Source organism: Eriocheir sinensis, chromosome 11 (assembly GCF_024679095.1).
Source record: "Eriocheir sinensis breed Jianghai 21 chromosome 11, ASM2467909v1, whole genome shotgun sequence".
Classification (NCBI taxonomy): Eukaryota; Metazoa; Arthropoda; class Malacostraca; order Decapoda; family Varunidae; genus Eriocheir; species Eriocheir sinensis.
This window is the reverse complement of record NC_066519.1, coordinates 18,916,348-18,932,762: the sequence shown is the minus strand read 5'-3', so window position 1 is coordinate 18,932,762 and position 16,415 is coordinate 18,916,348. Positions and strand designations below refer to the sequence as shown.

At 44.0% G+C, this 16,415-nt stretch overlaps 1 protein-coding gene across 2 annotated transcripts in view; it reads right to left on the bottom strand.

Moving 5' to 3' along the window:
• Positions 1-1,769: 1,769 nt before the first annotated feature.
• LOC126997008 (son of sevenless homolog 2-like) overlaps positions 1,770-16,415 on the bottom strand; it is a 67,707-nt gene continuing 53,061 nt past the window's right edge. For both annotated transcript variants that reach the window (XM_050858040.1, XM_050858041.1), the window contains exons 23-27: positions 12,237-12,353; positions 5,178-5,433; positions 3,920-4,092; positions 3,344-3,665; positions 1,770-2,444 (exon numbers count right to left, since the gene is read on the bottom strand). In XM_050858040.1, the coding sequence (XP_050713997.1) occupies positions 2,353-2,444; positions 3,344-3,665; positions 3,920-4,092; positions 5,178-5,433; positions 12,237-12,353 (960 nt within the window). In that variant the 3' untranslated portion in view covers positions 1,770-2,352. The remainder of the gene's footprint in view (positions 2,445-3,343; positions 3,666-3,919; positions 4,093-5,177; positions 5,434-12,236; positions 12,354-16,415) is intronic.

Below are 16,415 nucleotides of genomic sequence, written 5' to 3'. Positions count from 1 at the left end.
ATCATAATGCACTTCACCTCAGATGGTTGGTACCGCATGATGCTGTTCACATATCCAGACGCTGCACAGATACAAGCAATGAACTGGCTGTTGGACTTCCACTACTGAACTATCAAGTACAATCACACTAAAATAATTCAAAGAAATTTCCGTACCACAGCTCCATTAAGAAAGATTTTTTTTATCAGTGTGTATTTCAGGATGAGTAAAGAGAAGTTTGAAAAATAGAAAACTATACCTGCCAGTCAAATATTAGTACCAGCCTAACATTTTCTGCATTAGACTTTTCCCACGTCCTACCCCGCACATCACTAGTTCCCTCCAGCCCCACACGGTAAGGGGAAATAAAGCTGTACAGACCGTTCTATAAATGCAACATAGTCGTCTCCGCACAGACAGCCTCTTCTGCTCCAAATGCCTCCAAGAATACTAAAAACTTTAAAAAATCTCTACACAGTCTATGACGAGCAAACTAAAAGGATTTAATGCCAACCAAGGAACGTCTCGATTATCTACATCCGTGAAGTCCTGCGCTGTCCTCGGCCATGACAAACAAACACAAACGACCCCATGACACTTTTAAATTAGCGCTGCCTCACAAACTAGTTGACAACGATGCACAAGTGAGAATTTTCATGATACGTATTCACCTTTTTATAAAACCGGAATGCATTCACATGTTACACTGAAGTTCCCAGGTAAAACAAATGCTCTTTTAGCCTTTGTGTGAGTGAAATGAGTGACCGTCTGTTTTCTTCCTTTTCCTTTGCCCTTCTTCTCTTCAGCCAGAGTCGAACCTGTCTTCCTCTCACATTTAGGGTGTTTGCCAATTTCTACACACCATCCCAATTAATACTCATCTCAAGTATTTAATCGTAATTTCTTCATAACTTCCAGGCTTCCAGATTTCAGGTAGCAATTGGTGGTGAAATCGTGTAATCACTATGCACGCGCGCACACACACACACGTTAGCCTGCCATGACCTTCCTCTTATCTTTTCTTGCTTTGAGTGTAGAGTGTGATGCTGGCCTCATGGACATCGTGGAAACTGAGTACATGTGTGAAGGGCAGCCTGGCAATTCAACTCTTTCATAATCAAGCTTAATTTCGTACTTCAGTTCAATTTCTAAGTGTTTTTTCTGATATGAGAATTAATAGGGATGGGGTCCACTAATTGTCAAACACACCCTACTTATAATTTTGAGTCCCCAACATGTACCGGCTCCTTATAACCCACCTCACACAGAAGTAATCATATAAAACACATTAAAGACACTGGTAATAAAAATAATAAAACCAGAATAACGTAGCGTGAGCCAAGATGGATTTTTTCAGTGCTCCTCTCACACCTCGCCTCACACTGCCTTCACTCTCTGCCGCTGTCAATAACTCTTCACTCTCTTCTTTTTCTTGAGTGCTTTTCACCCACGTTAATGAAGATCACTGTTTTGGTTTGGGCTTTAAGATTGTATGCCCTTTTTGATGTCACTGGGGTTCAAACTGTCTCACCCTGGCTCTTCAGTTCCATGGGTTGATGCTCTAACCACTGCGCCACACTTGGTATCACACTAGAGTAACCTCACAGCTCTCTTCCACCCAGGGTTGTGGAGTCAAGAGTAGGCGTTAGAAGTCAAGAGTTACTGAGTCAGATGCTTTTGGGTGGAGTTTAGTCAGAATCAGTCAGTAAAAAGCATCAGGACTCCACTCCAGTCTTAAATGTGCACTTACTTGCTTGTTTCATGTATATTTAATTGTAGTGGTGTTTAAAGTGTGTGTGTGTGTGTGTGTGTGTGTGTGTGTGTTGAGTGTCTTGCATTGACATCTGGTTCATAGTCAGAGTGAGAGTTGTATAGTTGTCACGAGTCTTGAGTTGAAGTCAGAAGTTCTTCCCCCCGACCCCACAACCCTGCTTCTGTCCACTCTACTCTTACACAAACATTTTCTCCCCAGTTCTTCCACATCACTTGCATTCCTTGCTGGCCAAATACGCCTTCTTAAACAACTCAAGTGTCATAATAAAGAGACGTTTCAAGAGGAACACATTTTCTTGTGAAGCAAACTGCATTTCTTTTCAATCACTGACTGGGAACGTTTCAGAATCCATTTTTCAAATCATATTCGGAGTGTTGCTGTTTTTACCTTACTCTTTCAGTCTTCTTAAGAGAACAAAAATGAAAGAAAATAAAAGTGGTATTTTTCAGCCACATACTAAAATACAAAAGCTCAAAACACACTGTGGAACTTTGATAAACAAGAGCTTAGGTATGTATATGATGGGCTCCTTAGCAGCCAACTATCATATCTAGTACAAAGGTGAGGATAACTAGGAGAGAAGCGCTGGCTGGTGGGCCCTATGAGTGGTGCGGGTCGGAGGTGAAGAAGGTTGACAGTCGGGGCGGCGGGGGTGGGGGCTGATCACCCACGTCACTGTTTCCGGGCAAACCTGCAACGTAAGGGACGATTAACATAGGAAATTGTTTTCTTTCATAAATCTTCTGAATCCTCCTTACCTAGCCAGTATAGAAAGCAGGGTTTATGGTGATAACTGACATATTAACCCCTTGACTGAGGACTTCTTACAAGAAGACATCACCAAGCTACAGGAGTAGAACAAAAAGTGGCTGCTACAATTCAATGAAGAAAAATGTAAAGTCATGCATATTGGGAGGGGAAATCCAGCATACCAATACCACAATGGAACACTCCAATATCCACCACAGAGGCAGAGAAAGGCCTGGGAGTATATGTTACCAGGCTACCAGTGAAAGCCAAATCTGTGCCAATTGCAGTGGACAGGTTAATTGTGGTATGTGGAGATGCTAACTATTCACTCACATCATATAAAACTGAAAGATAATATTTTTTTACATTAAAATATTAGTCTTTATTCCTTATGAGTAACATTTCAATGTAACAAACTATTATCAAGTCTTTATTCCTTATGAGTAACATTTCAATGTAACAAACTATTATCATTCAGTTTTATATTGTCTATTTGGGACCTGGATAGCTGAACAGCAATAACCTTGGAAGATATGAAGCTTTAGAATGGCATGAGTCAATCTGATAAAACTCTTGGGCGATGAGGGAAAGAGGCTTTATTTTGAGCCCACTTGTTGCCAATGAAGCCTAAAACCAATCTGCTCACATTCTTTCAATAACTGGTCAGATCAGAAAAATATAAGAAAGCCCTGAGGTGTGGAAACAAACTATATAATTGAATTAACGAATGCTTCTTAATCTAGAGCAGTAGTTTCCCAGGTATGAGAACTACTTGGGTGAGTCCTATTTGGCACACCTTCCCTATGCAGTGTGATGCAGGGTGAGGCAGCAGCTCCTTACCAACATGAGGGCCGTTGGTGTGTCTCCTTGCCATGGGCGTTGGGGAGGACAGGTCCACTGAGTTGTTGCGGCGGTGGGGCAGGGGGTCCAGATGGTACTGTTGGGGGGGGAGGGCGGGGTGAATGAGGCGGTGATGATGAGCGTGGTGGTGGTGGGGGAGCGGGTGGAGGGAGTGGTGGAGCGTTGTATGGTGGTGGTGGTCAGGGCCGTGCTGCAGTCCCATAGAGGTGTGCATGCGGGGCATGGTGGCTATCCGGGGCGGGATGGGGGGCGGAGAGACATCCCGAGGGGGTAACTCCGGGGCGTCGGGGGCCTGCTTCACCTGGGGACAAAATGCAACACTCAGACCACGACACGAACACCCAATCCAACACTCACACCTGATTTTTTAATGTCACGTTGGTCTTTGTAACAATAACGTGGCTGATTTGTCTTTTGATCAATTTTGTTGATTTTTCAAGGAGCAGGATATTGCAGGACTTATTATGTCTTCTGTTCACCTTTTGGTCTGTCTTATTTACTGTAAAAGAAAACAAAAAACATTAAAGGTAAGAGAGTCCTGGCCCGGACATGTACCTTGGGTGAGGTGTCTCCCACTGAGGGCTCTCTCTTCCTGACCCGAGGTGGCAGTGGAGGTGGGGGTGCCTGGGGCGCCTGGGATGATGTAGGGGGCGGGGGAGGGGCTTGGGGAGGCAGGAAGGTGCTGGAGAACCCTGACATCATCCCTCTATAGTCAGTGGACATCATATCTGTGGAGGTACCAAAGGGCATTAGTACAAACAAGATTATACACTTCTTGCAGCCAACCCATGCACACCTTTGTACCATCACCCAAGAGGACACACTACCATTGCAAGAACTACCAATTTGCTGGGACACTAACAATGACACAGACTTGGGCTGTATTACAAGTAGAATCCGAGAAGTTTCAGGTCCCTACAGAGTTATTCATCCCGAACTCTGTAGGGATCCGAAACTTCTTGGATTCAACTTGTAATACAGCCCCTAAACTGAACTTTGTAGGGATCTGAAACTTCTCACATCCAACGTGTAATACGTCCGCTAAACTGAACTTTGTAGGGATCTGAAACTTCTCAGATTCGACGTGTAATATGTCCCCTAAACTGAACTTTGTAGGGATCTGAAACTTCTCGGATTCGACTTATAATATGGCCTTAAATAAGAAGAAATTAATTACTAAAGCACAAGTCAAACATGTCATCAAAAAAAAAAACCTTTTTGCTATTTCACAAGGGCACTTTTGATCATGAAAAAGACTGAAAGGGAAGAAACCACTTAACTAGACTCACTCCATACAACACACTGTCATCTACTGACACTCCTCTTTCCTATCTCATCAGGTCACTTTTAACCATGAGAGATGGAAAGAAGAAAGAAAAGGAGCAAGAGAAAGAAAATTAAGAGAAATAAGAGAAAGAGTGAAGGAAGAGGAAGAAAAGGAATATGACAAAGAGGAGGAAGAAAAAGGAGCAGTAGGAAGAAAAGGAATAGGAGGAGGAGGAGCAGAGGGAAGAAAGAGAAGGAGCAGGGAGGAAGAAAAAGAGGAGGAGGAGGAGGAAGAAAGAGAAGGAGCAGGAGGAAGAAAAGGAATAGGAGGAGGAGCAGAGGGAAGAAAGAGGAGTAAGGAGGAACAAAAAGAATAGGAAGAGGAGGAGGAGGAGGAAGAAAAGGAAGAACCAGTTAAAAACATCATTATGCCATCAACAGAAACTCCTCTTTACTACCTAATCAGAACATTTTTAACCACAAGAAAGTACAAAAAGAGTCAACCACTAAGCTAGACCAAAGAACCAGCTAAGCCACATCCACTTACTTCCGGTCCCAAGCTCCACCGTGGCAAAGATCGACTGATCCACGGAAATATGCGCTGGCTGGTGCTGGGGGAGGCTGGGGCTGCTGGGGGTGTTCGGAGTCGAGGATGTCATCGTGTCATCCCCCTCGGCCCCCTCCGCCAGCTTGGGTCCCCGCTCGCTGGGGAGGAAGATGCCGGGCAGAGGGTTGGGCACCATTCCCTTGTTGCGGGGCTTGATGCCAGGGGACTTGAGGTAGCTGTTGTGCCACCGACGCTCCTGTAAGGCCAAGGGAACAGGTAAGTGGTTCAGTAACCCATAAAAGATGTCTTGTGAATGATAGAAAGGGTAGGAAGGGGACTTGAGGTAGCTCTTGTGCCACCGACGCTCCTGTAAGGCAAAGGGAATGGATGAATGGTACAGTAACACCTTTTTTATTTGTAATTGAGAACCATGAAAGGGCATCAAGGGTAAAGAAAAAAAATACAAATCCAAGGTTAAGAGAATAATTGGGTTGAAAGGAAAAAAAGATGGTGGAAAAGGATAAAAGGAGGGAAAGGAAGAAGAAAAATAACAAAGAAAAGAGAAAGGAAAAAAAGGAAAAATAAGAGCAAAAAAGTGAGAAAAGGAGGAAGGAAGGAAGGAAAATATGATGATTAGGAAGAAGATAGGAACGATGGAAAATGACAGAAGAAAAGGAAGGAAAAAGGAAGAATAAGAGAATGATGAAGAGGAGAAAAGGAAAAAGGGAAGAGGATGGGAAGGAAAGATGGAAAATAACAAAGACAAAAGAGAAAAGAAAGAAGGAAAGGAAGAAGGGAGGAAAATATGAAGAAGAGGATAGAAAAGGATGGAAAATTATGGAAGGAAAGAGAATAATGGAAAGAAGAAAGGGAAAGAAAGATGGAAAATAACAGACAAAAGAGAAAAAAGAGGAAGAAGGGAGGAAAATATGATGATGAAGAAAAGGAGAGAAAAGGATGGAAAATTATGGAAGAAAGGAAAATAAAGGAAGGAGAAGACTGAGAAGAGGATGAAGAGATAGGAAAAGATATAGCAAATAGGAGAAAAATAACAACAAAAAAAAGAAGAAAGAAGGAAGCAAGGGAACATCATGAAGAAAACAATAAACAGGAGAATGGAAATAACAAGCAAAAAGAGGAAGAAGACCAAGACGATGATAAAGAGGAAGAGGAGGAAGAACAGACAGGTAAGGGAGGATAATTATGAGGTCACTGTACCTGAAGAAGCCCTCATTTATGTTACCTGAGTAAGTGGTAAAAGGGGGGGGGGGGGGGGGAGTATGCCGACCTGCCCAATACTGGTGAGTGTATGGAGAGAGAGAGAGAGAGAGAGAGAGAGAGAGAGAGAGAGAGAGAGAGAGAGAGAGAGTCCTAAAGAAAATGTGAATGGAAGGAAAAAAAGGGGGAGAAGGAAAAAAGAAAAGGAGCATAAGGAAGAAAGATGAGGAAGGGGAAAAGAGAAGAAAAAAAGAAAAGGAAAAGAAGAAGCAAGTGGAAGAGGAGGAAGAGGTAGAGGAAGAAAATGAAGAGGAGGAGGAGGAGGAGTGGGATGAAAGGTGAACAAGAGGAAGAAGAGAAAGAGCAGGAGAAGGAAGAAGAAAGAAGAGCAAAAGGAAGAGAGGAGGAGGAGGAAGAAAGCGAAAGAGAAAGAGGAGGAGGAAGATAGTGAAAAGAGGAGGAGGAGAAGGAAGAAAGAGGACCAAGAGGAAGAAAAGGTAGAAGAGGAGGTCTGGCAAAGAGAAGAGAGGAATAAGAGGAGGAGGAGGAGGAGGAGGAAAGTCTGGCAAGGAGAGAGAGAGGAGAGAGCAGAGGAGGAGGAGGGAGGTGGATGGTAGGACGGAGAGGGAGAGGAGGACAGGAGGACGAGGAGGAGGGGGATGGAGGGAGAGAGCGTGCGTGTGTATGTTGGTGCCGAGTGCGTGGGTGTGGAGGGCGTGCTGTGATTGGTCAGGGCTCTGCCAATCCCCTTCCCGCCAACCATTGAGCGACGCCACCCCACCAAGAACCTCTCTCTCTCTCTCTCTCTCTCTCTCTGCCATCACAGACACATTACCTACACCGTAAATTACTCTTAGAAGGTGTGTGTGTGTGTGTGTGTGTGTGTGTGTGTGTGTGTGAGAGAGAGAGAGAGAGAGAGAGAGAGAGAGAGAGAGAGAGAGAGAGAGAGAGAGAGAGAGAGAGAGAGACCCAAAAATAGAGAAAACCAAGAAAAAACAACAGTAAATGAAGATGAGAGAGAGAGAGAGAGAGAGAGAGAGAGAGAGAGAGAGAGAGAGAGACCCAAAAATAGAGAAAACCAAGAAAGAAACAACAGTAAAGGAAGATGATGAGAGAGAGAGAGAGAGAGAGAGAGAGAGAGAGAGAGAGAGAGAGAGAGAGAGAGAGAGAGAGAGAGAGAGAGAGAGAGAGAGAGAGAGAGAGAGAGAGACCCAAGAAAAAAGAAAAAAACAGGAGGAAGATAATGGAGAGAAAGAGAAAAAACGAAGAAAAACAGAAAAAGGAGAAGGAAAATGATGAGAGAGAGAGAGAGAGAGAGAGAGAGAGAGAGAGAGAGAGAGAGAGAGAGAGAGAGAGAGACCACTTGCTCTGTCCAGGGAGGCACGTGAACCAAGCCAGCTGCAGATGCCGAGCTAAAAATAGACTTCCAGCTCTCACCTTTAACAGCTCAAGTACTTAGTGTGTGGACTAGGGAGGAGGGGGGTGAGGGGGGAGGGGTGGTGGGTAGGCAGGAAGGTATGAATGGGTAGGAAGGTAGGGAGGAAAGAAGGGAGGAAGGAAAATATGAATGGATAGCTTGAAGGGAAGAGAGGAAGGAAGGAGGGAGAGAGTAAGGAAGATCTGAATGGGTGGCTTGAAGGGAAGAGGGGAAGGAAGGAGGGAGAGAGTAAGGAAGATATGAATGGGGAGGAAGGAAGGAAGGGAGGAAAATATGAATGCGTAGCTTGAAGGGAAGAAAAGAAGGAAGGAAGGAAGGAAGGTGGGAGGGAGGGAAGAAGATAGACATGAATGAATATGGGGTAGAGGGGAGGAAGGAAGGAAGGAAAGGAGGGGAATGAGAAAGGAAGGAAAGTTGAATGAGTAGGTAGGAAAGCATGAGAAACGGAAGGGATGAAGGCAGAAAGAAAAGGAGGAAGGAAAATATGAATGAGAAGGAAGGAAGGAAAAGAAGGAAATAGGGGAAAGAGAAAGTATGGTTGACAGGAAAGGGAGGAAGTAAGGAAGGAAAAAGAAGGAAGGGAAGAAGAATGGGAAGGTAAGGAAGTTAGATAGGAAGGGACGAAAGAAGGAAGTGAACAGAAGGAAAAAAGAACATTAAAAAAAGAAGGAAGGAAGGAAAGGAAAGATGATGAGGGAAGGTAAGGAGGGATAGGATAGTGTCATCTCCACATCCTCCTCCACTACCATCCTTCTCCTCCTCCTCCTCCACTTCTATCTCTCAATCCATATCACCTCCACTTCATTCTCTTCTCCACCTCCATCATAACACCACCACCGCCACCACCACCACCACCACACTTAGCTCCTCTACCGTACCTAAATAGCCACACCATACATACACCACCACCACTACCATCATCACCACCACCACCACCATCAACACCATCATCACCACCAAAGAAGGTTCCCAAGTCCTCAGTTTCAGTCATCGTTTATATATCTGATGACGACTACAGAAGGAAGGAAGGAAGGAAGGAAGGAAGGAAGGAAGGAAGGAAGGAAAAGAAGGAAAATAATAAGAAAACAAGACAGGAGTGAAATGAGAGAGAGAGAGAGAGAGAGAGAGAGAGAGAGAGAGAGAGAGAGAGAGAGAGAGAGAGAGAGAGAGAGAGAGAGAGAGAGAGAGAGAGATATTCACCTATGTAGAGAGAGAAGAGTAGGTGGAAGAAGAGGATGTGAAGAATGTGGAAGAGAAGAAAAGGAAGATGAAGGAGGAGGAGGAGGAGGAGATGGTGAAGGAGGGGGTGTTCATTATGAGGAGGAGGAGGAAGAGGAGTAGAAGATGGAAGAGGAGGAGAAGAAAGTGGAGCTGAATAAGGCGTAGGTGGAAGCAATGCAAATAATGTTAGGTATAGAAGGAGGAGGTGGAAAAGGAGGTGGAGAAGAAGGAGGAAGAAGAGAATAACAAGGAGTAAAGGGAAGCAAAGGATGTTGGTATAGAAGGAGGTGGGAGTTAAGAGGAGGAGGAGAAGAAAGTGGAAAAGGTGAAGAAAGAAGAGAAGATGGAGGAAGAAGAGAAGAAGAAAGTGTAGGTGAAAAGGAGTGGAAGGAAGACAAAGAGGAAGAGAAGGTAGAGAAGGAGGAGGAGATGGAGGAGATAGGAAGCAGAGAAGGTGGACACAGGAGACGGAAGAGGTGATAGAGATTGAAGAGGAGGCGGAAGAAGAAGAGGTGGAAGAAGAGGAAGAGAAGGTAGAGGAGGAGGAGAAGGATGTGGAGGGGAAGGAGATAGAAAGCAAAGAGAAGGTGGACACAGGAGACGGAGGAGAAGGAGAGGAGATGAAAGAAGAGGTGGAAGAGGAGGTGGAAGAAGAGGAGGAAGAAAAGGTAGAGGGGGATGAGAAGGATGTGGAGGAGAAGGAGATTGAAAGCAAAGAGAAGATGGAACAGGAGACGGAAGAGATGGAAGAAGAGGAGGTAGAAGTGGAGAAGGTTCAGGTAGAAAGCAAAGAGAAGGTGGAACAGGAGACGGAAGAGAATAAGAGGATATGAAAGAAGAGGTGGAAGAGGAGGTAGAGGAGAAGGAGAAGGATGTGGAGGAGGGGAAAGAGATAGAAATAGAGAAGGTGGACACAGGAGACGGAAGAGAAGGAGGAGGACATGGAAGAGGAGGTGGAAGAAGAGGAGGAAGAGAAGGTAGAGGAGGAGAAGGATGTGGAGGAGGGGAAGGAGGTAGAAAGCAAAGAGAAGGTGGGACAGGAGACAGAAGAGAAGAAGGAGGACATGGAAGAAGAGGTGGAAGAGGTGGAAGAAGAGGAGGAAGAGAAGGTAGAGGAGGAGGAGAAGGATGTGGAGGAGGGGAAGGAGATAGAAAGCAAAGGTAAGGTGGACACAGGAGACGGAAGAAAAGGAGAACATGGAAGAAGAGGTGGAAGAAGAGGAAGAGGTGGAAGAAGAGGAGGAGGCAGAAGTGGAGGAGAAGGTTGAGGTAGGAAGCAAAGGGAAGGTAGAACAGGAGACGGAAGAAGAGGAGGAGGACATGGAAAAAGAGGTGGAAGAAGAGGAAGAGGTGGAAGAAGAGGAGGAGGCAGAAGTGGAGAAGGTTTAGGTAAGAAGCAAAGAGAAGATGGAACAGGAGACGGAAGAAAAGGAGAAGGACATGGAAGAAGAGGTGGAAGAGGAGGTGGAAGAAGAGGTGGAAGAGGAGGTGGAAGAGGAGGTAGAGGTGGGCCAAAATAGAGGGAGAGAGGCGAGCCCATTCACAAAACCATTCTCAATGAGGAGCGTGGGCGGGACCTGGGCGGGGCGAGGGTGTGGGTGGAGGAGAGAGAGAGAGAGAGAGAGAGAGAGAGAGAGAGAGAGAGAGAGAGAGAGAGAGAGAGAGAGAGAGTGGGGGGAGATTCACTAGCTCTGCCCATTGATCCAACTCCTCCTTCTCCTCCTCGTGGGGAAGAGGAGGAGGGAAAAGGGGAAGAAATAGGGAAAAGGGGAGGAAATAGGAATGAAGGGGAGGAGTTCTTATCAAAGAGAGAGAGAGAGAGAGAGAGAGAGAGAGAGAGAGAGAGAGAGAGAGAGAGAGAGAGAGAGAGAGAGAGAGAGAGAGAGAGAGAGAGAGAGAGAGATAGAGAGACAGCGAGAGAGAGAGAGAGAGAGAGAGAGAGAGAGAGAGAGAGAGAGAGAGAGAGAGAGAGAGAGAGAGAGAGAGAGAGAGAGAGAGAGAGAGAGAGAGAGAGAGAGAGAGAGAGAGAGAGAGAGAGAGACGCGAACACACACACACACACAGGACAGCCAGATGGAGATAACAGACAACAGACACATACATACAGACAGACAGACAGACAGACAAACATATAGGCAGTAAACACCTGTAAACAAATAAACAAAAGAGTAAAAATAAACATACGTAAGCAAAAGAATGACAAAAGAAATACAAAAGAAATCACAAAATTCAACCTCCTGCCTTCACCTTACCTTACTTTACCTAACTTTACTGTACCTTACCTTATCTTACCACACCTTACCTAATCTTACCTTACCTAACCTTACCTCACCATACCTAACCTAACCTTACTGTACCAGACTCACCATACCTTACCTTACTTAACTTTACTGTACCTTACCTAACCTTACCTTACCTCACCATACCTTACCTTACCTCACCATACCTAACCCAACCTTACCTTACCTAACCTTACCTCACCATACCTAACCTAACCTTACTGTACCAGACTCACCATACCTTACCTTACTTAACCTTACTGTACCTTACCTAACTTTCCCTTCCCTTCCCTTCCCTTACCCATCAACAGATAGAAGGTAAATGAGGAAGAATTAACACACAAAGATAAAGGCAAATTCAGGAGAAAGGAGAAATATTAAACAAAGGTAGAGACAAATAAAGGAGAAAGGAATAAAAATTTGACATAACTAAAATCAGGTCTATACAATGTCAGGTAGGTAGGTAGGTGGGGTAGGGTAGGGTAGGGTAGGGTAGGGTAGGGTAAGGTAAGGTAAGGTAAGGTAAGGTAAGGTAAGGTAAGGTAAGGTAGGCAGGTAAGTAAGGTCAAGTAGGTAGGTTAGGTTAGGTAAGGCAAGGTAAGGTAAGGTTGGGTTAGGTAAGGATAGGTTGGGTTAGGTAAGGATAGGTTGGGTTAGGTAAGGTTAAGTAGGTTGGTTAGGTAAGGCAAGGCAAGGCAAGGTAAGGTAAGGTTGGGTTAGGTAAGGTAAGGTTAAGCAGATAGGTTAGGTAAGTAAGGATAGGTAAGGTATGGTAAGGTAGATTAGGTTAGGTTAGGTAAGGTTAGATAGGTAGGTTAGGTTAGGTTAGATTGGTAGGTTAGGCTCGGTTAGGTAAGGTAGATCGGCAGGTAAACTCACTGGCTGAATGGCAGTGTGTCTTACCTTGATGGGCGGCTTCTTGCAGTTCTTGGGTTCGATCTCCTTGGACCGGTCGTACAGGTAGTTGGATATCCTGGTCTCGTCATCGGAGTCGAAGGGCTGCAGCGTCTCGAGGAAGTGCTGCGAGGAGGAGAGAGAGACATGGTTAGTTCTTTGTGTCGTGAGAAGGAGGAAGAACATAAGGAGGAGTGGGAAAGAAAAGAGAGGCGGAGAGTAGGGAAATGGAGGAGAGGGAAAGAAGAGAGGCGGAGAGTAGGGAAATAGAGGAGAGGGAAAGGAAAGAGAGGCGGAGAGTAGGCAAACAGAGGAGTACAAAGGAAAAGCAAACAGCAACAGACCTCTTGGTCCTAACTAGGCTGTTTGTTATTGCTACCATCTACTCTAATCTACGAGTCAGAGACACAGGACAGCAAAGGGGAAGGCTCCTCCCCTCCCACCAGTCCCTCCAGCCGAGGCTGGCATGAAAAGGAAGAATACCATGTAGTATAGAAAAACTACAATGGAATTTTACATGGACAGAAGGAAGATCATACACGACAACTAAGCTAACACTACTTTCTGTTAGACCGGAGCAAAATAGCGGATGTTCGGGTTAGCTTCTAAATATTTGTCTAGTCGGTTTTTGAACGTGCAAATAGTTTCGCTTTGGACGACGTTTTGAGGCAGACCATTCCATACATTGATGACATGGTTGAAGAAGTGTTTTGATTCATTTGAGTTGAAACGCTTCCTCGTTATTTTGTATCCATTGTTTCTTGTTACACTTGATTGAGAGACTGTAAAATAATCATGAACATTAACGTTATCGAATCCCTTGAAAATTTTAAACACTTCTATAAGGTCACCTCTTAGCCTGCGCTGTGATAAGCTGAATAAGTGAAGTTCTTTAGGTCTGTCTTCGTACGGTTTGTTTCGCAGTTTAGGGATCATTTTAGTGGATCGAACAGAGGTGGAGAGTAGGGAAAGAGAGGAGAGTGAAAGAAGAAGGAGGTGGAGAGTAGGGAAACAGAGAAGGGGGAAAGAAGGGAGAGGTGGAGAGTAGAGAAATGGAGAAGGGGGAAAGAAGGGAGGTGGAGAGTAGAGAAATGGAGAGGGGGGAAAGAAGGGAGAGGTGGAGTAGAGAAATGGAGGAGAGAGAGGTGGAAGGTAAGGAAATCATGGTAGGTAGAGACACTGAGAGGAGGAAGAAGGAACATAAAGGAGAAAAGGAGGACGTGGAAAATAAGAAAATATAGGAAAGGAAGAGGAGGAGAGTAAGAAGGTATTGAAGCAAAGAAAGAGGTGGAGGAGAGAGGGAAAACAAATGTAGACAGAGAAGGAAAAAGGAAGATAAAGACATTAGATAGATCACATATATAATAAATAGAAGAGATACGAAGAAAACGGAAGACAGACAGTTAGTTAAATATCAAAAGGCAGACTGAATAAGAGACAAAAAGGTAAATTAAACCACAAAAGGAAGGACGAGAGGAAATAAAGGTAAAAATAAGGAAGATAGCGAAAGGAAAAATATAGAACAGACGGACAGCAGGGAAATGGATAGGAAGCAGAAAAAGAGAGCAGAAGAGTAAGGAAATGCAGATAGAAGGAAAGAAAGAGAAAGGAAATAAAAGTAGAGAGATATTCAAAGGTAGAAGGTAAGGAAAAGAGAAGAATAAGTAGATAAAGGTAGATAGATAGTGAATGAAAGAAGGAGAGTAAGGAAATTAGACATTGAAAAGGAGGAAAAAAAAAAGAGATGGAGAATAAAGAAATGAGGGTAAGTATATATTGAAATGCAGGAGGAAAAGGGAGAGAGGGGAGCAAGGAGATAAAAGTAGACAGGTAGATCAACAAATAGATAGTGTATGTTATTATAAAGGAAGACAGATATATAAACAAATAGATAGTATGTGTTATTCTAAGTTCTCGTGACAAAGAGCGAGTGTAACATTTAAGTCTTGAAAGGTTGCCACTGATCCTTCATTTTAAAGCTACAGCATAAATCTGCCTGGTGCTACGGAGCTTATCAATCTGCTAAAAAGAAAAAAATGCAAGTCCTACAAAAAAATAATAATAATAATAATAATAAAAAAAAAAAGTGTCAATGGAATCACGACCTCCACCACCATCATTACCATCCTCACCACCACCACCATCACCACCACCATCAATACCAACACCACAACAAGGCCTAAGGTATACATAAGCGACTGTATGCTAAGAGACGGCACTTATTACCAACTTAAAATAAAAAAATAAAAATAAATAAAAAAGAAAAAAAAAGAAAATGAGGCACAAAGGCAGCTTTCAAACCGTTTTATAACTTCGTTGAATTCCATATACTCCACTTCGACTTTTTTTTATAATACTTATACTATACTATTACTAACGCAAGAAATTACTATGTTGGATGTAACCATTATCTCGTACACCCGTCAAAATGTCCCTGCTGGTCTTTACGCTGCACTTCAGTAACACGATCACGAGCAAGGTTGATGATCCTCTCTTTAAGTGGTTCATGGGAAGTGTGTAGGGAGCGGGTCTGGCTGACTGGCTTGGAAATCGTCTGATATGAATAAACTAGAAAGGAAGAGCAAAGACAAACCTTCCTAAATCTCATCGCTCTCCTCCGCTGTGTGCCATTTTTTTTCTTTTTAGGATGGGAAGCAGCTCATGGGCAAGAAAACAAAACCAGCAACAAAAAAGACCACTAGACCCGCTGCTCCGAGTCTAAACCGCATCCCAAACGATCATAAACTGCCTTTCCTTTTTCCATTCCATTTTCTACCCTTAGTTCGAGATCCTGACGATACAAAGGGCACAAATAAAGCACGATTGTATTAGCGTCACTTTGAATTTCGCGCGGGTCTTTTATTAACAACATGGCGGACGTGAAGTTGGTCAAATTCTCGTTTTCTATGGCTCTGCACCACACGTAGATAGGGTTAACTTGGCAATACGCTCACCACACAGAGCCATACAGTACGAGAGTTAGGCCAACTTCACCAAAGGCGCCATGTTGCTACTACGGGCAGCGGGAAATTCAAAGTGATGCTGATATAATAGTGTTTTTGGTTCTCTCAGTGTACTTCTTTGAGATCCTGACGATACAAAGGGCACAAATAAAGCACGATTGTATTAGCGTCACTTTGAATTTCGCGCGGGTCTTTTATTAACAACATGGCGGACGTGAAGTTGGTCAAATTCTCGTTTTCTATGGCTCTGCACCACACGTAGATAGGGGTTAGCTTGGTCATACGCTCACCACACAGAGCCATACAATACGAGAGTTAGGCTAACTTCACCACAGGCGCCATGTTGTTACTACGGGCAGCGGGAAATTCAAAGTGATGCTGATATAATAGTGTTTTTGGTTCTCTCAGTGTACTTCTTCGAGAGCCTGACGACACCAAGAGCACAAATAAAGCCCGACTGTTTTAGCGTCACTTTGAATTTCGCGCGGGTCTTTTGGTAACAACATGGCGGACGTGAAGTTGGTCAAATTCTCGTTTTCTATGGCTCTGCACCACACGCCATCTTGCCACTCATATGTAAGAATTGTACTATTTGAAAGCGCTGGGTAGAGGGTGATGGGCAGAAGCAGCTGAGAGGTAAGATGGGGTCCGGTTGGCGAGTGGTGTTCAAACTCTCCCTATGTACTGAGAGAAGGGGGCGGCGCACGATTACGTAATTACACAACGAAAATACGCGATAAAATTGATAATCACTACGGTCACTAGTTATATCTTGTGTTGTAACCACGCTATAACACTTTCACTTTCATTAGGTCAGGGCAGATTAAGATCACGCATTTATATAACGAAACATGCGATGAAATGAATCCTCACCACGCTCACTTCTTATTTCCCATATTACAACCACGCTATAACATCCTGACTTTCACTAGGTAAGGGCAGAGCAAGATTTACGCACTTATACAACGAAAAATTACAAAATTGATTACTACCACGGTCACCGGTTGTATTGTTTCATATTATAACCACGCTAAAACACCACTAGGTAGGGCAGAGCAAGATTTATGCACTTAAACAACGAAAAATGATAAAAGAGATCACAACCACGGTCACTTGTTGTATTGTTTCGTATTATTACCACGCTAAAACACCATAACTTTCACTATAGGTTAGGGTAGAGAAAGATTTACAGACTTATACAAAGCAAAATACGGTAAAATAGATC